Source organism: Trichomycterus rosablanca, chromosome 4, assembly GCF_030014385.1.
Source record: "Trichomycterus rosablanca isolate fTriRos1 chromosome 4, fTriRos1.hap1, whole genome shotgun sequence".
NCBI classification, from domain to species: Eukaryota; Metazoa; Chordata; class Actinopteri; order Siluriformes; family Trichomycteridae; genus Trichomycterus; species Trichomycterus rosablanca.
Window position 1 is genome coordinate 28,838,370 of NC_085991.1, and position 21,944 is coordinate 28,860,313.

Genomic DNA, 21,944 nt, shown 5'->3' on the forward strand with positions numbered 1-21,944 from the left:
ATAGTGTATTACAGTAGTTTAGAAGTATTAAATTGCCTAAATTAATTAATAATGCATTGAACATTAAATAAATTGAAGAAATATATATAATAATAAATATATACAATTGTGCAATTACGACCTCTGCTGGCTGATTGGTGGCACCTGCGCAGAGTTGAGGAATAATGCTGATCAGGGTGTGGCTCTCCGTGCACAAGGCTGATCTGCATATGAACTCGCTTTGTATGAGTTGCAATGCTTCTTAGTCATCAGTGGAGGGTTGTATCAGTAGAGGAGAAGCGTAACACAATCAGGGTAATTGGATATGACTAGATTTGGGGAGAAAATTGGGGGAAAATAGGAAAAAAAGAGAAAAAATAGCCATAGGTGTGAGTGTTTGTGAATGTATGATTGCCCTGTGATGGAGTGGCGACCTGTCTGGGGTGTTTCCTGCCTTTCGCCCAGTGAATCAGACCCACCGCCACCCTGAGTAGGATAAGGCAGCGGTAAAACAGACAATGAATGAAAAAATACATTTCAGTGCAGATTTGGGTAAAGTCCCTGTCTTTTATTCACTGACGCTGGGCGGCACTGTGACCAAGGTTGGTAGCATTGTAACCTCACAGCAAGAAGGTCCTGGGTTCGATCCTCAGGTGGGGCCATCCAGGACCTTTCTGTGTGGAGTTTGCATGTTCTCCCCGTGTCTGCGTCGGTTTCCTCCCACAGTCCAAAGACATGCAAGTGAGGTGAATTGGAGACACTAAATTGTCCATGACTGTGTTCGATATAATCTTGTGTAATGAGTAACCTGTTCTGTCATGAATGTAACCAAAGTGTAAAACATGACGTTAAAATTCTAAAACAAACAAACAAACAATCACTGACGCTGTGTGTGGAAAACAAAATTGCGCTTTACTTTTGCTAATCTCCAAATAATCTACACAGAACGTTTGGCAAGTATATGATGCGTAGATCTTTAAATATGGTTTTAGTTCGCAACTATAATTTACCGGATGTAGTCAGGATTCAGTTCCGGTGTCTTACGATTGTCTCAAACAATTTGGCGGTTTGTAGTTAGTGGGTGGTGAATGAAGTTGGTTAGTTTAAAATGGAGCCGTTTTAATTATTTCTTTACTTCTAAATGTTAATTAGTAATTAAATATATTTCATATATGATAGCGAGTATTTGTGCGGTCACTGTTGCTGTTCAGTTATGTGGTTAAAGTAGCGCGTATTAAAGTTAGCTAGCTCTATTTCGTTTGTTAGCTAGTTAGCACCGTTAGCCGGGTTGGTTGTTAGTTGTGTATGGTTGGAGCGGCTGTGTCACAGTGCAGCTGTTTGTGAGGAAAAATGATGTGTAATCCTCAGGATAGCAGCGGCAAGTATTTATGGTGGTATCTACAGAGTCTGGAGTTCCATCAGGATGTGGCTGCTAGCATCGGAAACAAAACAAACATCAAGCACCTCAATCTGGGCATGTAAGTACATGATGTTATAGTTAATGATAATACTACGTGATCTACTGTCAATAACATTATTCTGTACGCTTCTGTGTTGTCTTACTCAGTCTGGCATCATTTGATGTGCTTCTGCTTAATGTGATTTGTGTATTTGGTGTAAAATAAAGTCGATAGAAAATGTCGATACTTTCGTTCTTGCTCTTATTAATATTTTTGTTCGTTGTGTATGGTTTGTATGAGGGAAATGACTCAATGTCAAGTTTACACAAAGTTTAAGCTTTCATAATGAATCGAAGAAAGAAATAAGTTAAGACAATATTAAACTATTGATCCCGAAGGAAATTGCATGGTCACAGTACAAATTACATAAGAGAAGACAGACATTATTCAACACAATTAGACATAACAGGGCATAGGCAAAAGACAAGACATGGGCAAAAACAGCAGCATATGTAATTATTTCACTAAAGAAAAAATATATATATTATTTTACAAAATATATTGCACTAAAAGAGGTATTGCACAGAAAAAAATAAAAAAATCAGTCAAAACTTCGGGCAACAAGTTTAAACAAGTTAAATAAATAAATAACATTTAAATAAGTTAAAGTTAAGTTAAACAAGTTTAAGTGTTAACTGAGTGTACATCACATGTATGTGTATAAAAACTCTGGATATTATGTGCATCGTTTAAAATAAATAAATAAATAAATGTCAGCTTGAGGTTCGATACTGAATTAACCTGCTTGGATGAAGTTGATATTTTCCTCCGATGCGTGTTATGGTTTGTAAACACATCTGATGTTAACTGGCATGCCACAGGTCTCGCACAATAACAAAGGGCACTATTTCTATCACTATTAAACCCAAATCGTTCATTGTTGTACATTTTCTTTTGGTCGTGAGACCGATGGCCCATTTAGTGCTGGATTAAGCAAATACAGTAATATTATAGTTTGATAGTTTAACCCTGTACACAGTGTTCCAAATTTACCAGAGAGAGAGGTGGGAGATTTTATAAGATAGATTTACTTTATTTGTCATATATACATATACAGTTGTACAGTACAATGAAACTCCGCATATCCCAGCTTGTTTTTTGGAAGCTGGGGTCAGAGCGCAGGGTCAGCCATTGTACGGCGCCCCTGGAGCGGACAGGTTTAAGGGTCTTGCTCAAGGACTCAACAGTGGCTGCATAGCAGAGCCTGGATTTGAACCACCAATCTTCCGGTTGATAGCCCAAAGCTCTACCCACTAGGCTACCACTGTCCCTCAAAGTGAGCTGTACCCTCAAAACAAAACTAAAACTATATAAAAACCTTGAATCATGTACTCTAGCTGGTGTCTCTGAGAAGCAAACAGAAGTGTATAAATTAGAGGGTGTTTGGAACACAATATTAATATAAAAACATGGATTACTTTTAGTTTCCATAAAATTATAAAAAAGTAGTGAAGTATCAAGCTGATAAAAAATTGCTAAGGTTCTTTTGTGAGCTTTTAAAGAGGTTTTGGGGTCACAGGGACTCGAAACAGAACATAAGAATTAACATACCAGTTTGATTCTGTTATTTCATTAAAAAAAATACATTGTTAAGCTTGATCTTTTTTCTTTTTTTTACAATGGCTGGCAGGTAATGGATTGGAAAATGTTCTTTTGACCACATGCTCATCTTTAAAGAATTGACACTACATGTTTTCCTCTTTTAGCCAGCCATGAATGGCTCCAAACCTTCTTTCTCTTTATTTTAAATCCTGTTTAATCTAGTGTGTATTGTTCCCACTGTTTTGGCAATCTGCTGCTGTGATTGACAGAACAGTGTGTTTGCAGGACTGTCAGTAAAGAATGTTATTATAAAATCCCACACTCAGTACACAATATTGCAATATATTATTATATAGATATGTTAAAAAAAATCTCATACAGTGTGACAAATAATGATCTTCCAAGACGACTGAAATCGCACAATGTAAACCTTAAGTCTACTGAGGTTTGCATGTGTCTGTTATGATCAACAAGATCTAGAACAGCAAGTGTCCTTTAATTGCGTGGTATGTGTTATGTCAGTTCACTGCTAAAATACTGTGTATTAGTATCATAACAATATGTACTATATGGCCGAAAGTATGTGAACATTCCTTCTAATTATTACATTTAGGTGTTAAATCAAATATATTGAAACAATTCATCTTTACAACTTTGCACCAACAGTTTAGTGAAGACATTATTTGTGCATTGCTGTACAAAGCAAGGTCCATAAAGACCTTTGTACATGGTCAGTTGTCCATATACTTTTGCCATTTAGTGCATCAACCCCTGCCCCCAATACTGCACTTTAGGGCCATATCAGATCAATGATAAAGTGTAATACATTTAAAAGAAATTACTTGGTTTTAAACCCTTGAGTTTTACATTTAATGGTTTTGTCCTAATCTGTTTGTTTTATATTCACCAGGAATATGTTTGATAAGCCAAACAAGGAGGCCTTTTACCTAGTCATCCATTTCTTGTTCAAGAAGTTGAACCCTTCACGTGTGCAAGATGTTTTTAGGTGGGTTTCTGTTTAAATATACAAGACATCTGCAAGTAGGCTGTTGACTTCTTTTTCTGTCATCGTACTTTATTATTTGCTTTCTTCATCTAGACATTGCTGGCCAGTTTTGGATCGCAAAGCAGATGCTGAATTTCGCAAGGGTGCATTTGGATGGCTTCAGGAAATAGCGGTATGCTGTTCAGCCGAACCACTGTGAATTATTTATGTCGATTGTACTTAGTGTTTAATAATTAAGGCTGGAATTTATCAGTGGAATCATAAAATAAGGCTAAAATTTTTACAGGTTAAGCTGTATTCTAACTTTTTTTCCTTTGTTTTTTTAGAATGAAGAAGGAAGTAGTTTTCCTAAGGTGGTTGCATCACATTTACTCTCTCCTTCTGGACCAAGATTTGTCAATCTGATGCTTCACTTAGCCAAACATGTCATGTTAAAAACAATGAGGACGTTTACCACAGGTATGGAATTGAGGTTTTCTTTTGCATGATATGGTGATGCATCTGTTTACATTGGGTGTTGGATGTCTACATGTAGATGACGCATGGGTTCCAGAGGCTGCGGCTGTGCCTGCAAGTTCTCAGGAGCTGGAAATGAAGCGCTTTCTAATGGTGAAGAGACACTTTCAGAGAGTGACTGTGGGGCAAGACTGTCTTATTCAGGACTATCAGAAGAGAGCTAGGTTAGTAACACACATACATAAATGGCCACAGAGACCTCGACTAGAGAACTATAGGACTCACAGCAACACCTCTGTTCACCTTTTTTTGTATTTCGATAATATTAGTAAAAAATCTGATCTGTTGTGACGCAGCGGGATATTCCGCTAGCACACCAGCTCAGAGATTCTAAACTCCTCGGTTTGAAACTGCATTGCCACTGGTCCGCCGGGTGCCATCTAGTGGGCATAATTGGCAGTGCCTGCAGCAGACACGTTTCTGCTAGGGCGGGATGACCGGACTATGTGGGTGGGGTCTTCAAACACTGTGTAAGGACCCTGATTAGCAGATAGGAAGGTGTCTGTGCAGAGTGCATAGGTGAAAAGGGCTTCGATAAGGGCTGCGTGCAAGTTGGAGGAGGCGTGAGCAGCAATATACCCACCTCGACTGCAATCGGGGATCCCCCAGCAGCGGAAGACAAATTGACTACGCTAAATTGGGGGAAAATGGGAGAAAGGGGTAGATGTAAAGGTATTGTTTCTATAATTTCTACAATTTGTTTCTTTAATTTTGGATGGGTTAGATTAATTAAAGACTAATCAAAATGCTTTTTCCATTTTCAGACGTTTGGAGAAGTCTTTGAAGGATCATAAGGCAGAAGATGTCAAGTATGATGATTTGATTAAGTAAGTCCTGACACTTTCAGTTGTCTGTTTAATAAAAGGGAATGTTGAATGAAGGTCATTTTAGTTGTTGTCAATAATATATACTCACTCACACACACACACACATTATATTTACATTATGCTATTCTAGTTTCACCTATGGGTTCCTGAGCAAGGCTCTCAACCCCCGCATGAAATTTGATCACAACTGGTAGCTTCTGTAAAAGTGTCTTCTAAGTGCCATAAATAGAATGTGCCTACGTTATGATTCTGTAGTTCAACTTCATGTTCGCATTGTTTGATTATTTACTTACTCAGGGTTTTGTACTGATTTTCCAGTTTCTTCCCATTACATTACAGTATGTGAACTGGCTAATTATTGCAGCTAAGTGGGAGTGTAATGCACTTCGAGCTGGTGCCCTTCTGGCAAAACACCACAACCTTCATGTAAAAAGGTTTACAGTGTACATCCCTCACCCAGCATCTGCACTTACGTTAGGGAAAATGTGGCCAAACATGCCCACCATACACTGGTATATTTATCCATCCATCATTACCATCAGCACCAGAGCCTGCCTAAAAAAATAGGAATACACCCTACACAGTGCACCAATGTACACCGATGAGGCATAACATTATGACCACCTTCCTAATGTGTTGGTCCCCCTTTTGCTGCCCCATACACAACAAACTGTGATGCACTGTGTATTCTGACACCTTTCTGTCAGAACCAGCATTAACTTCTTCAGCAATTTGAGCTACAGTAGCTCGTCTGTTTGATCGAACCGCACGGACCAGCCTTCACTCCCCACGTGCATCAACGACCCTGTCGCCGGTTTACCACTGTTCCTTCCTTGGACCACTTTTGATAGATACTGACCACTGCAGACTGGGAACACCCCACAAGAGCTGCAGTTTTGGAGATGCTCTGGCCCTTGTCAAACTTGCTCAAATCTTTACGCTTGCCCACTCAAAGAAATATGAACTTGTAGGGGCAGTTTAGAGCAGCTAATCCAATTTCATATACAGTATAGTTCTTTTAGAATGGTCACTGCAAATAAATCCAGAGTTATTTTGACTGGATATCTGATAAATGAGCTGCCCAGCTGTCATTACTGTCATTAACACACTAATTAATAAAATATTTTTAAAAGAACATTTGTTTTGTACTTTCAGCCTTGTGGAGTCTATTCCAGGGTGCATTGAAGTTGTTTTGGTAGCTCAGTACATAACCGTCACACTTTATGTTGTTGTTTTTTTTCCTTAAATTTGTCTCTTTTCTAGTTTAGGGTCTAGAAAGTGTCAGCAGTTTTATTTTACTGTTTTATTTCAATTATTTCCTGTAGAAAATATGAAAACAGCCTTAACCTGGAAAAAGACCTGCTGGAAAAGATTCAAAAGGTTTGTAGAATTTTTGTAAAACGAGTATCGTTTCAATTGTACATCCATGTAAATGAAGTATGTTTACAGGTTAGTGAGTTAACACAGCATTACTTATGCAGACTCACACAAAACTATAAGTCATAGACTTTAATTTAACTTTGCAGCAGTTAATCTCATCCTAAATCAAGGCCACGTTTCACTTTAGGTTCGGAGCTTGTGGGCTGAAATCGACAGTTCATTAGCTGGTTTAAAAGAAGAGCAGTGTGTATTGGCCAGCGTGATTGATGGCAGGGTTGACCAGTACGCTTTGGATGGAAAGAACATTAACGTGAAGATTCCTGCGGTTCTTCTGGAGAGGATGGAAAGGTTACCACTCCTGGTAAGACAGAAAAGGTTTCATTTACTGTTCCAGTTGAGGTCGGAATTTAAAAATGTACAGATGATACACATGCATAACAGAATTATAAAGTTAGGCTGTTTCAAAAATGACCATTTGGATGTTATTTGCATGTGATCCATTCACTAAACCAATAAATCAAATACACTGGTGAAATCACATTAAACCAATTTTGAAATGGACAAAATTGAACATTTTATATGTTGTGAATTTTTTTTTCCAGCAGACAAGTAGGCTAAAACATAGACACTCCCAAATCAAAGTGCTTGAAGCAATATGTTCACAGTTGGTTTTGGTTCATGAATTATTCATATATTCTTTTTTGTTTGTTTTTGGTGGTATTAGACCACAGCTGGAAGTTTGTATGAGGGAGGCCAGCCTGTCATCTTGCGGCTGCTTGAGCTTTTGAATGTGGCATTGAATCTCTTGTGCGACGAGAGAGCCAAGCTTTCAGTTCCCACTTCACAGCTCAGCCACCAGACTCTCCAGGAACAATCTTTATTCATGACTCGCTCAAAGGAGACTCTGAAAAACATCAGGTTTGTATTAAAAAGAATACTCGTTTATCGTTGAATGTTTATTGTAATAAATGTTTCCAACAATTAGTTCTACTAAGTGGATAGCACTTTTGCCTCACAGCAAGAAGGTCCTGGGTTCGATCCCCAGGTGTGGAGTTTGCATGTTCTCCCCGTGTCTGCGTGGGTTTATTTTGGGTGCTCTGGTTTCCTTCCACAGTCTAAAGACATGCAAGTGAGTTAAATTGGAGATACTAAATTGTCCATGACTGTTTGATATAACCTTGTGAACTGATGAATCTTGTGTAATGAGTAACTACCGTTTCTTGTCATGAATGTAACCAAAGTGTAAAAACATGACGTTAAAATCCTAATAAACAATTAGTCCTAAGTGTGGAAGTAGAGGTGAGACTTCACTTCATAGCTGGATCAGTGTGTTAGAACAATCACTTTCGTTGGCCAAACCAGTTGCTAAGCAATTAATTGGCTGTTAATTTGAATCAGGTGCTAGTAGATTGCTTCTACACGGTCATTGGTTCCTTAACAATACTGCTTAGGTTCATGCTCTGCTTCATTAGGCACACCTGATTCACCTTAATATCCAATTAGCAAAGCTTTCTAAAGGATGTTGGTCTGTTTAAAAAGTAAAAAGACCAGGCGGTTTGAAACTGTATTGACTTCAAGCTTCTGGAAGCCATGGATAAACAGTTAAAATTACTCAAATGGTTTTGTATGTAGAAGCAGCTTTTTTTGTGGTTTTGTGTTTTAAGATTTTTCTTGTGGTGTTAAAATGTGTGTTTTTTTTCTAGACGTAAAATGGCCAAGGAGGATATACCACAGACTAAGCATTCCATTAACAAGCTAGAGGTGGACTGGGAAAGAAAATGGGCTGAATGTTTGCAGCAAACTTCACTGATCACCTTCCTTAATGAGGATCCAGTAAGTGTGAATTAACCTGAGACATAATATCTATTTTGCCATAAAATGACACATTTGTTAAACATGGTGTTAAAATCCAAATAAAGAAGTTTAATTTAAGGCTGGCAGATAAGTGGTTAAAATGTTTGTGATCTGAAATAATGCCGTATTGGTTTGTGTTCTTAATTTAGTTTTGGTTCCTAGTCTTATTATTTATTAGGACTGTTCATTCAAAACCTTTACTTGGAATCTGTTGTTAATTTTATTTTTCATGTGACTCTACCTCCTGATGCTATTCCTTCTGGATGGTAAATTGGGATTGCATAGCTTTTTTGTGGGCTTGTTTTTAGTGAAATGACTAGGCTATTTTCTACTGTACTTCCTGTGGCTCAGTGCTAAGTCGATTGTAAATGGTAAATTAATAATTGCTTCTATACCTGTGACCTATGCAATAAAAGGTGTTCAGTTTGTGTTTGCTAGCAGGCTTGTGAACTTGTATGTGACTTGGGCTGTCTCATCACATGAGGATATTGTCAGGATATTGTCATTAATGGTTGTAGTGCAATAATTTGTCACAGTCATATGTAGATTGGGGTGTCAGTAATTGAGTTGCATTAGAAAGTACTTGTCCACAATTGCTAATATCAAGGCAGGAGTGTGTGGGCATGTTTGCATTAAGTTTTTCATTATTTATTAGTTCTTGGTCTTTTATAATATTAATATACCTGGGAAGCCGGACTCATTTTTTTTTTTTTTTTTTTTTTTTAATCTTTGCAGGTTTTGAACTTTCTTTCTCCAATGGCTCCACTGTCTTTTGAACCAGCCTCGGACGCTAACTTCAAGGCTAGTATATTCTTCCAGTATCCAGCTAAGCTGCCTGGTGAGTAACATCTGTAACATCATAATGTCTCTTTTTGGAGTCATCATCTTTAGTGGAACAACTTATTTTTTCCTTGCTTTCAGAATCGACTGATCAGACACCTAAGGAAATACCTTGTTTGACTGAAGAGTTCCAAACGAATGCTGTTTTAAGGTTTGTTTTTCCTTCAAAAGTTAATTCCTGTTTTTTGGCTTTGTTAATTATTACTTAAATTAAACTTTACTTCTTACCTACCAGCTCCATTCCAGCTGAGGACAAAACTGAAGACCTACTTTTTTCCAGTTGCCTCGTCTCCCCAAGGCCTGAATCACCATCTGTGGCTCGTCCTAAAAGTCCTGCTGCCCTTTCTGATGTGCCAGTAGCTACACCCACACCCAGTCCTTTTCAAGTAAGTTTAAATTATCAACTAACTCTTAATCTTCTGGCTGAACTGAATTATCTTAATACTTTGTGTGGTGTGGAACTTGAACTGCCCATACTTCTGCTGAGCTGGCCTTTGTCAGCTGTCCTTTGTTGGAATGTATTGTATAGTAGCTCATCTGCTTTACAAAGACTGGATTGAAATACCACCAGCATAGTGGCTTTTGTAATTAAGTTTTATTAATTGATGTTTGGCTTTCAGTATAAAATGGTTTTGATTTACACACTCAATCCACAGGCGAGCAGGAGGAGACCTTTTCCTTCACAAGTCAAGACATCGGCTCTGAAGCCCAAGGCTCAGATTTTGGAAATGGAGTATGAGAATCTAGCAAGTCAGGTATGTGTAGTTTTCCAACAGTGGCAACCTGGCAGTGGTGGGGCTTAAACCAGTGATTTTACAATTACTAATCTGCTAGGCTACAACTGCTCTTTTTACATTTACAGCTTTTACCAGACACTTACTCAAAGTAGATTGGTTATGATCGTATACAATCAAGCAAATGAGGTTGAAGGGCTTTACTTGGTGGCACAATGCTGAACACAGCTCTGTCCCAACTTTTATGGTGTGGTGCAGGCATCACGTTCTAAATGTCTTTATATTCACAAAATACAATGAAGCCGATCAAGTGAATCTTTTATTGGTTAGAAAATTCAATGGGTTTTGTATTTGCTCCAGGAAACGAGATTTTATTCTTTCATATTAAGTATATTTACTTGAATACATTTATATAATAGGTTAACAATAGTTGCTATTCTCTGTGATTTAAATAGTAGCCTAAACAGTTTAGCGCACACTAAACTGTACAGTTGTACTAAACCATGTCCAATTGGTGCTCTAGCAATGGTGTTCTGGTTTTTATTTAATGTCAGACACCGACTCGTCAAGAAAAGCTTGAAGATGAACTACAAAATCCCTTTTTAAATGTAATTCGTACCCAGCTGCATGTATAGTGGGAAACTGATACATGGGCAGTTCTGAACTATGCACTGCTCATCACTAGCTTTCCCTAGATAAAACCTGCTTTCTGATGACCGGGGCGAACTGAGGGAAATCGCAACGGACAGATACGGAGCAGACAATCCTCAGCTTTCTAATCATGCATTGTATTATTGACATTTAAATGGTTTAAGTTCAGTCTATATCTGGCTTTTAGTTTGCTGAAGCTGTAACTATGAGCCCAGTGGATGGGAGGAGCAGTAGTATGGAGCTGGAGCAGCTGCTCAACACTTTATCAGACCCTTTTACAACCAAGAAGCAGATTCCTCGCACACCGGAAAGTCTAAGTATGTTGGTTTAGTAATATAAATGTAGTTTGCTAATGGTGCATCAGCAAGCATCTTAACATGAAGCCATTAAATCTTTTTTCTTACAGTTATGGATGTCAGAACATCATGGAGAAAAGCAGTGGAAGAAGGCAAGTCTGAGAAACATGGAAAAAGTCATGATAGCCTGTCTTGCCTTGTAGCACCAGTTCCTGAAGTTCAAAAAAGAGCCCCCAGCCCAGAGTTATTCTCCATAAGTGCTTCTGCAATAGCACAGGCTGACCCTTTACCCTATAGTTCTCTCCCATCACAGCAGGGGAACTCCCTTCACTCTACTGTTAGCTGGGACTCTTCACAGCTGGACGCTCTCAGCCAGAGCTCCAGCAACATCATCCATTTCAGCATTGCCCATGAGACCTTCCCAGACGAAGAGAGCGATGGTTCTATGAACTGCAGTGGTGGCTCACGTGAGATGCAGGAGGCTGAGGAGCTTCTCCTCCCTCCAGTTGTTTCACATTTATCCGAAACGGAGACTGCACTTGAAATGGCTCGCCGACACTTAAATGATTCCTTTACAGGGAGGATCAAGGAGACCAAGTCTGACTACGTGCCATCAGCACTACTGGCAAGCCCAGGGTTGGGCAGTTGTAAGGAGAAGATGTTTTCTTTAGACTTGGACCAGTTGGAAAGCTTCACTTCTCCTTTACGAGGGGATCTCACTCTACCCAATCTTGTCACATTTTCACCCATGGATGAACTCTAATTTAGTGCCTGGTTTCATTAATTTGTAGCACAAGCTGTGCTACAGAAACAAGATCCCCCCTTGTCTTAATCAGAGCTGGTGGAGAGAACTCTTGGATACAGACAAGTATGAAGTAACACCCCTTGTTGGTGATCCTCTTTTAAACACCTGCCTTATTTTTGTCTTAATGTGTCAAACCTTATACTAATTATATTTGTAAATGTCTATTGCAGAAATGACCCATGTAGTGAATGGGTTAATGTACATGTCTCATCAGTCAACTTGAGTTAGGCTAATAACCTATGTAAAGTGTAAGCAGTCTCTCAATTGTAATAAATTAAATTTGCCCAGTCGATTGTTTGACTCCCCTAATGACAGTACTCTCTATTTTAAATCCATGTGTCCTAGTTCTGCCCTTATACCACCCCAAAAAGCCTGTCTGTGTTATTTAGTGGTTGGTTATTTCTTTACCTTACAATGTTTTGTCTCCATCTTGGGTCACTTTACAATGCAACATGTTCATAGTAACTTGTGCAGTACTCCCAACCTGCTTCAGGTCGGGTTATGTTCTAAACCACAGATCGGCTACAAGTATTCCAGTCCCAAATCTGATTCAATCAGTACTCTCTAGAAGTAGAATTCTAGAAGATATTCCATTAAAAATGTTTCTGAAATGTAGTCTTTTGGATGGAGTGGGTTATGCGGAATTTTGCAAGGTGGTTGCTCTTGGGAATTATCAGTGATTATTGGAGATCAGCCATAACATTAAAACCACCTTCTTGTTTCTACACACTTTGTCCATTTTATCAGCTCCACTTACCATATAGAAGCACTTTGTAGTTCTACAATTACTGACTGTAGTCTATCTGTTTCTTTACATACTTTGTTAGCCCCCTTTCATGCTGTTCTTCAATGGTCAGGATCACCACAGAGCAGGTATTTTGGTGGTGGGTCATTCTCAACACATCAGTGCTGCTGTGTCTGATCCACTCATACCAGCACAACACACACCAACACACCACCACCATGTCGGTGTCACTGCAGTGCTGAGAATGACCTACCACCTAAATAATACCTGCTCTGTGGGGGTCCTGACCATTAAGGAACAGGGTAAAAGGGGGCTAACAAAGCATGCAGAGAAACGGATGGACTACAGTCAGTAATTGTAGAACTACAAAGTGCTCCTATATGGTAAGTAAAATGGACAGTGTGTAGAAACCAGGAGGTGGTTTTAATGGTATGGCTGATCAGTGTATAATGGAAAAGGAATAGAATAGAGATCTTTTAGGGTTGCATCTATACTTGACAAAAGTGCAGTTGTTGGTTACCCAGCCATATTATAAAACAATTAATTTTTCATGAATTTGCCTTTCTAGGCTAAAAGACAATTGGATGTTTTTCCTGTTTTAGCCCTTTTGCCCTCCCATCAGCAAATAGTGGTGTTAGGAGTGCATTTTTCTTATTTTTTGACTTTCTAACCAATCATTTGTTAAACCGAATTTTAAATGTATTTATTGGTTGTGTTTTTGCCCAGTAGTCTATACTTGATACTAGGGTGCTACAGAGTATATCTGAGAACTAAATCACACTTAACATATACTAAAAGGAAGAGCGTTCTGATAGTCTAATCTAAGAGCCATCAAAACTGTAAATTGGAAGCTGCCTAAACAGGAGTGATTCCGTTTACAGTGAAGCATGTTTTGCATTGCCATGTGCTTAGAGGTTGTTGCTTTTTCTTTTAAATTAGCAGCACTACTCTTGTGTTTTAAGGTGATGGATTTTGAGGCAGGGGCCTTTTCCTTGGTGACCCAAATCTTGCTCGTCACCATGTTCCAGTTACTTGTAATTTGATATCGTCACTGGTCCAAATTTTAAAAGGTTATTAAACAATATGGTATTGGTTTTCATTTGATCTTGGTATGAAAAGAAATGCTTACAAAGACTGTCAGACACTATTTACTGTAATTAAATATATTAGAATAAACTGCATCAGGGTAATTTAAAGTAGATGTACTATATCCCCAAGGGAACAACTTGCTTATGTCAGTGTCTATGTACCAGCATTAAATACGCTCTTCATTCAGACTACACACTGATGCGTTTACACACTGCAAAAGCACGACAAAGGGCAGAAAACATTAAACACTCATGCTAAACTGCAAAATTTACACTTCTCTGTGTGTATATGTTTACTTGTAGTTGGCAGATTAGGCTGTCTATTGTTCATGCTATGAGGCTGTTGACAGAAGGGTGTGTTTTGTCCTAGAGGAATGAGTAGCTGAAGGTGCTCCTGGATATAGTGCCAGTGAGTCCAGTGACACTCTTGTGATAAAGTGATAAGCAGACTGTTGCACACAAAGGACCTATACTTTATTAAAAATAATTTTTAAAAGATCTGTGTTGGTCTTTTATTGGGCTGCACTGGTGTTGAATCTTCATTCAGGTGAGACCCTAGGTATTTAGACCTGCACTGTCTCCATTTCTTTTTCATAAATAAACAGGGGCATAAAATGCTCCCTGGTGTTCTGGGGGAGTCATCCACATTGTGAATGCACCACGCAACAGAGCTGGAGAACGTTGGCAGTTAGTATTGTACTAGAAGGCCAGCAAAGAGAAAATGGGACATTAAAGTTGGCTGGTGTGTCTCAATGCTGCTGACCACTACTTGTAAGACGGTTTTGGAGTCTTACACACTGTGGCCTGATAGTTAAATAGTTCACAGTTCATGAAAGCATGGATGACTAATTTCTTGAGTTTCTTGCTAAACGTTCTATTCATAAACAGAAATATATCAGATCTATTTCTAAATTCCGTTGTTTTCTTGTACAAATACAGCACATAATTAAGCTAATAAAGTTTAATTTGATGTTTGAAAGGAATAGTATCTCTATTTTCTTGCTTTGAAGGCTCTCTGGTAAGCCAGGAGATTTATCCACAGTGTGAATGCACCCCACAACCGAGAAGCAGAACTTTTGCTGGTGGTATGGATTAGTATTGTACTGGAAGTCCAACAAAGAGAGAAAAGGGGACAAAAGTTTGCTGGTGAGTCCCAATGCTCCTGACCACTAAAAGACTTACACACTGTGGTCTGTTAGTTAAATAGTTCATAAGAGTCATCATGGATGACTAATTTCTTTAGTCTCTTGCTGAATGTTCTATTCATAAACAGAAATATATCAGAGCTTTTTCTAAATTCCATTGTTTTCTTATAAAAATTAAGCACGTAATTAGGTTAACAAAGGAATAGTATTGTTTTTCCTGCTTTGAAGACTCCCTGGTAAGCCAGAAGATTCATCCAGTGTGAATGCACCCCACAATTGAGAAGCAGAACTTTTGCTGGTGTTATGGGTTAGTATTGTACTTGGAGTCCAACATATAAAGACAGAAAAGGGGACATTACAGTTTATTAGGGTGTCCTGATGCTGCTGACCATTATAAAATTAGTAAAAGTTGTGAGAACTTTCCCTGTGCTGGGTACACACTGTGGCCTGTTAGTTAAACAGTTCATGAGAGCATGGATGGAATTTTTTGAGTCTTGCTGAACATTATGGTCATTATGTTCATAAACAGACATACATAGGAGGTGTTTTTTTTGGCTACCTACCATTTCTACTAAACATTCGCAAAGGGAAATGTTCCTGATTATATACACTATACTAAAGCAATAAGCCACGAGAGACCGTGCGTTACTGCGAAGCGGAGTGCCTAAAACGTCTTTCCCCGTGATCAAATCATAGCAGTAACGCACGGCCTCGAGCATACCTGTCAAGTTTTGGATTTCAAAATAAGGGAAATTTTCCGCCGCGTGCTTCGAGCCGTCCCACCAGCCCAACCGAGGTTCAGTATCCCTTACATTTTAAGACAGGTTTACAAGAAATCTAAAATAACCACCTGTGAACCACTTACAAACTACAATTAGATGATCAGAATCTGATAGGCCTACCTTTGTTGACACTGAAATGCTGTGAACATTCCTACATATGTAATTCTTATAATACAGCCTAAATGAAAACACAAAAGGGAATTGAAGCACATTTATTTATTTTACATATTTTCAGCATATATACACATTGCTTGTCTTAAAGTGAAACACATTTTATTTTCATTACACATTTGCATCTCTCCCTGTTCCAGGTTTGTTCCCGCTGTCCGCACTAACCTCGCGAGAACTGCCACTTGCAGCAGCCTGGGTGGCAGTTCTCGCGAGGTTAGTGACATTTCAGTTTGGAGAGGCACAGGAATGTTTTTTTAAATTATAATATAATACGGGAAATTTACGGGAAAATACTAATACGGGAGAACGGCGGAAAAGAGGGGTAAAATACGGTAGTTTCCCGGCCAAAACGGGAGACTTGACAGGTATGGTCTCGAGTTTTTTATAAAACATAAAATATAATAAAATACAACGTTTAATTTATAAATGTTTTTATTTACAAAAACACTTACAAAAAGCATTCTTCTGCGACCCCAGGTAGTTCGTTAACAGTGTTGCTAGGCAACATGAGGGCGAACATAACATTAACTTTCTCTATTCAGTGGCGTATTAATATGGAATGATGTGAGGTGGTCCTAGGTGTGCGTTTATCGGGGATTTTACAAAGGCTTCGAACGCGGCTCAGCCAATCAGATTTTAGGACCGGAACTATCCGTTTTATAAACATTCATTTTGGTACTAGTTGTCCATATGTCAAACAAACTGAAATAAATATCGCACAAAAATACAATAATTAAGCAACTTTTCAGTGCTTTGTGAAGCAGAGGGACACCTGTTAAGTGTTGACTAGCACTTTTAGATAGGGGGCACAAGTAACCCGTGTAAACATGGCGGTCTAAAACTACAACTACACAGCAGAGCGAGGCTCTCTCTTCTGGGCGGCTCCATTCCGCTTCCAGCACTCCGACACTGCTCAGTGCTCAGAGAAGTAACCTAACACAAACATGGCGCCCACTCGCAACGACACACAGCGCTCGGAGTGAGCTGAGAAGTGGGGAGAAGTTTTCAGGAATACACGCTGTTGTTCTGCGCTGTTGTTCTGGACTGTACTGGACATCGGTTCGGTGCTCAGAGGCTGTGTGTGTGAGAGAGAGAGAGAGCGAGCTGAACGCTGAGTTGTCTTAATGTCGGCGCGCTTTCCTCCAGACCTGTAAACAGCTGGTAAGTACGCTACTTCAGCTTTCTTGGTTGTAAAAGTTTGTGTTTTGTAAAGGTCACGTGTGGAAAAGTTTGTTTCGACGCAAAGTTTGCACAGGAAGGATTTGCGCTGAGGGAAAAACGTGCAGTTTGGTTCTTAGTGTTTTGGGTTCGTCTTTACCTAGTGAGCCTTGGAAGGCGCCGGCTGCATATTCATGGCGTGGCGTTGTTTTGGGTTGTTGTAACACAATGGAAGTAGAAGTGAAGCGTTCATGCTTGGTGTGTCTTCACTGACAGTACGGTGTGATCACCTGATCTGAGTGTAGACAGTACATGGCCGGGTGTAGAGTGTATATAGCATGGTCAGGATGCAACAGTTGGGCATGCAGCTTGATCGTTAGGCCTGTTCTTGCTGCTGCTGCTGCACTTGGACACAGTGCTGCAGGTGGTACAGGGTGTGTCGCTCACCTACCTACATTCACCGTCATCCAGCTCTTAACAAACACATCCGCCTCCACATTACAGCCAGGAAGTTCAGGGCGGCTGCTGATAAAGCCGCACCATCCATGACTAATCCATCATTCACTTCGTGAGGGATCATAGTTCATTTTTAAAGAGGTGAGAAGTCACAAAGGAACCCTCATAAGAAATAAAAAATAGCTACCAGAACTATATTATTTTAATACCTTTTTCATTTCCACTGTCAACTTTTCTCAGGTCAGTTGGGTGTAGGGTTGCCAACTTTCAGAACTGGAAATAAGGAACACCCTGGGTTGGCAGGTTGGCGGAGGGCATTGGGTGTGGGGTGGGATGGCAGTTGTTTACCTGAGCGGGAGTGGGGGGGTAGGCGGTTATGGTTGCACCTATAAAAAATATAACGGGTCTTACACCGTCATAGGTAACATTTTCTCTCAATAGTGCAAACAACATTTTTACATAATCCATCTTCACACTGACATGCAGCCCCGGGTCTGGACTGCGTTGCTTAGGGGGGCAGTGAGAAAATCTGGGGGGTCGGGGCAATGCCCGCCCCAGCGCCCACGTAGCGCCCCCGTAGCGCCGGCCCTGCTTGTGTTACTTTAGTTTCGCCCTAAGCCGGATTCGAACCTGGGGTGAAAAAATATGCGCGATGCGCTCTGCCCACTGCGCTACTCAAACAACGGTGTATTAAATAGGTTGTTATGCTGATATGCCTGCGCACACGTGGCGTTATTAAGACTAAAAGTGAACACTACTTAAAATAATAACCAAACGCTTTCTAATTCCCACGGTAGCAGCAGTCTCCTTCTGTTTCATACATATCGCCCTGTCTCGGTCTGATCTGCAGTCTAATTGTTGCGATGATGGCCAGGGTGACCCGTTCATTGGGTAAATTAAAGCTTAGATAATTACCATCTTAAATCATCTGTCCGTTTGCCTTCACAAATAACTTTGAACATGGAGAGAGACCAGCTTTACCATTAATTATAAAATTAAGTAAAGCCTTCACCCTAACAATTTAATTCAGTCTTCATCAGATAGCATTTTATTTTAGGTGCAGCAGCTCCAGAATAAAGATTGGCATCGGGGCTGATGTGCAATTAATAAAGAAGTACAATTAAACAATTGGGGAGATACAATAAGCGCAATCACAATTCACAATTTGAAAATTATATTATTTACTTGTAATTTACTTGTAACTTGATTCCCCCCCCCCCCAGATACTTGATGTTTAAATTTGGTCTGGGTGGCCCTAATTCTTTAGTTGCTCATTTATCCTGATTACACGATGGAGTTGCTCCGAACTGAGGTGATGGTAGTCATGGTGATGAGATCGCGACACCAGGTTACGTGTGACGCAAGCACGTAAGTGCGAGCCCTCCCGGAACCCATTCAGATTGTATTGCAGCGCCTGCAGTTCGAAAAAAGAGCCTTAACATGAGTCTATGAGAGCAATCTGGGGGCGATTTTCAGTTAGACTGAAATCCCCCAAATTGGTGGTGCGTCGCCCGATCGCCCTAAGGAACGAGCCGCTCCTGACTTTGTGTAATGAGTAACTACCGTTCCTGTCATGAATGTAACCAAAGTGTAAAACATGACGTTAAAATCCTAATAAACAAACAAACAGTTTCATGGTGTGTTTGGTGCCCCTGAGAAACACTGGACACAGAGAAGTATAACATCTTGGACAGGGCATTAATTCATGGCAGAACAGCTCACTCACACTTAAAGGCTGTTTACATTTACATTTACATTTTCAGCATTTAGCAGACGCCTTTATCCAAAGCGACTTACATTACAGTTACAGTATACAGTCTGAGCAACCGAGGGTTAAGGGCCTTGCTCAAGGGCCCAACAGCAGCAACCTACCAGTGGTGGGGCTTGAACCAGCAACCTTTGGATCACTAGTCCTGCGCCTTAACCACTAGGCTACGGCTTGCCGAAACACATAACATGGGAAGAACATGTCAAATTTCTCATACAGTGACTAAAACTATGGGTCAAACCCAGGTCAACAGCAGCCACCCCACCAGCCATGTTGACATGTTGCTCATAAATACATTAATCAGAAAACAATACATATGACATTGTGATTTCTTTTTTTGATCACTTCATCCTGGTCCAAGTTGCAGTGGGTTTGCACAGCTGTAAAATCTTGGATGTGAGGAGGAAATACATTGTGTGACAATCCATAACATGGAATCACACACTTACCCTTTAACTTGCTGGCTCAAGTCTCACACTCACATCTAGGAATCAACAGAGTAGCTAGTTTATCTTCTGCATGTCTGAAGTTGGTAGAAGTAAGCCTTTAAAGTCCCATAAGGAAAGACCAAGCTCCTCAGCCAGTGACTGGCGGTAAGGCTTGAACCCAAAACCCTTGTAGCTCTGTGGCACCCAATGAATAAAAGAATTAACATTCTGATAAGCAGTAAACATGTTTTATTAATTTATGCACTGTCAAGTGCTGATATGATTTACAACATTTTAAAAAATAATGACACACAGGCAAAGCACATCCTGAACCTCATTTGAACCTCTTTCATATGTGGAACAAGTGGTTTACCAATTCAAAAACTAAAACTGACTTAAACACGGCCCCTCGTATGCTAAAAAAAGTTCTAACATTCACTGTCACATCAAAGTCAATTAAAATAATGCAGTTGAATTTACGGTAAGACTTGACATGTTTGAAATGACACCATGCCAATAAAGGCATGCTGCATCACATTTAATACCATCAACACTTTCACCTCTTACTTTATGGCTGGGTGTTATGGTATGATATTAATATTGGGATTTATGTGTCATGAGTACCGTCAGCTGTTGGTTCTGTGACAACTTTACTCAACACAGGTCATTGTTTGATTAATGTTGAAGATTAAAAAGTCATATAAATTCATTTCCAATGGAGAGTATAGATACAGTTTGTAAAGAGTAAGAACATGATTTGACCCATCTTGACCCACTATTATTTGCGCTGTATACAGCTGCATTTAAAGTAAGTTGAAGTGTTTTTTTTTTTGTATAATTTGAATAACCAATGTCAAAACTATTACTCTAAAATTACAAACGGAAGCTTTGCATTAGTATGAAGTGTAACTGTGTTATGTTTTTATTATATGTTTTTATTATTAGGTGTTAATGTACTATTAATGTTTTAGAAAGAGCTTTAATATACTTGTATTGTTATGATAAGCATGCTCTTAGCTCTTATAATGAACTGTTCATTACTAACTGTATAAAATCTCCATTCTGAAAGATGAACTGAGTTTTTCTGAGGTTTTTATGTTCATTTTACTGTTCTACGGCACTGTTGCATTCACTGCATTACACTGTTTTTAATCAATAATGCATCAATACCTGTTAATTGCCAGTTAACAGTTAAAAGAAGCTGGCAAAATGTGCATCCCTAATTGCCTTACTGTTTTTTGTTTCAATACTCATGGCACATGAGCACTTAAGGTAGGTTGGGGGGTTTGCTTCAAATCTGTATTCTCACCCTGTACACAGTACACAGTATGGCAGGAAAATCCTGGACAGGGTATTTTTTATAATTGATTTTGTACATTTGTTGAAAATGGATGTGGCTATCTGAACTAGGAGGCATTTTGGCAATGTAGTGTTTTAAGCACCTACAGTACTTTGTGTTCAGTTTACCACTGAATGTTTTAGCTGAAGTCAACCTGTTGGTCTATGATCATAATGACCTTTGATTTATCAGATCTGTCCTTGGGACTGCATTTCTGATTGTAGACTACTGTACATCAGTGTTTAGTCTACTATGAGATTTGTGTGCGTGTTTAGATTTAGATTTTGACCTTGCTGTTGCTTAAAGATGGAATTAAAACATTGAAAAAGAGTTACTTCATGACAGAAGTTAAATGGGCATTGTGGGAAGGGCAAGATTCAGCGTGTATGGCCGGAATCCTGAAAGAGAAACATGACACTGCTTCTGTAGGCGTGTCCCTTCCACTGGGCACTGCTGTCTTTGATGTGTCTTCTACTCGGTTAACCATTGGTGAATTCAAACGTATGTGATACTACAGTGTTTAGATTAATGTCTGCTGGCATTTTATGCCAATGAGCTCAATCACCACTTTTTATTCCTTAGAAGCAGTGATACGCCTTTGTTTGTTTGTTTATTAGGATTTTAACGTCATGTTTTAATCTCTTTGGTTACATTCATGACAGAAACGGTAGTTACTCATTACACAAGATTCATCAGTTCACAAGTTTAATGTCAAACACAGTCATGGACAATTTAGTGTCTCCAATTTACCTCACTTGCATGTCTTTGGACTGTGAGAGGAAACCGGAGCACCCAGAGGAAACCCATGCAGACACGGGGAGAACATGCAAACTCCACACAGAAAGGACCCGGGCCACCCCACCTGGGGATCGAACCCAGGACCTTCTTGCTGTGAGACGACAGTGCTACCCACTTAGCCACCGTGCCGCCCTAATACGCCATTGAAACAGGGGTTCTCAACCATTGTTTGACCA

The 21,944-nt window shown here is 39.6% G+C and overlaps 2 protein-coding genes and 1 non-coding gene across 3 annotated transcripts in view; all 3 read left to right on the plus strand.

The window, feature by feature from the left end:
* The first annotated feature begins 1,203 nt into the window (after positions 1-1,203).
* On the plus strand, positions 1,204-12,180 carry haus6 (HAUS augmin-like complex, subunit 6). The gene is made up of 16 exons (XM_062993160.1): positions 1,204-1,457; positions 3,892-3,987; positions 4,081-4,159; positions 4,314-4,446; positions 4,523-4,667; positions 5,268-5,330; positions 6,656-6,710; positions 6,898-7,071; positions 7,435-7,628; positions 8,414-8,543; positions 9,300-9,402; positions 9,486-9,555; positions 9,640-9,790; positions 10,061-10,159; positions 10,977-11,106; positions 11,196-12,180. Exons 1-16 carry the CDS (start codon positions 1,330-1,332, stop codon positions 11,846-11,848), a joined length of 2,403 nt encoding a protein of 800 aa, XP_062849230.1. The 5' UTR covers positions 1,204-1,329; the 3' UTR covers positions 11,849-12,180.
* LOC134313006 (small Cajal body-specific RNA 8) lies at positions 10,774-10,904 on the plus strand. The gene has a single exon (XR_010011913.1). It is a non-coding gene; the product is annotated as a small Cajal body-specific RNA 8 (non-coding RNA).
* Positions 12,181-16,614: 4,434 nt separating the features above from the next.
* dennd4c (DENN/MADD domain containing 4C) overlaps positions 16,615-21,944 on the plus strand; it is an 86,850-nt gene continuing 81,520 nt past the window's right edge. Inside the window, exon 1 of the mRNA XM_062994129.1 lies at positions 16,615-16,982. The gene's annotated coding sequence lies outside the window, so the exon portion shown is untranslated. The remainder of the gene's footprint in view (positions 16,983-21,944) is intronic.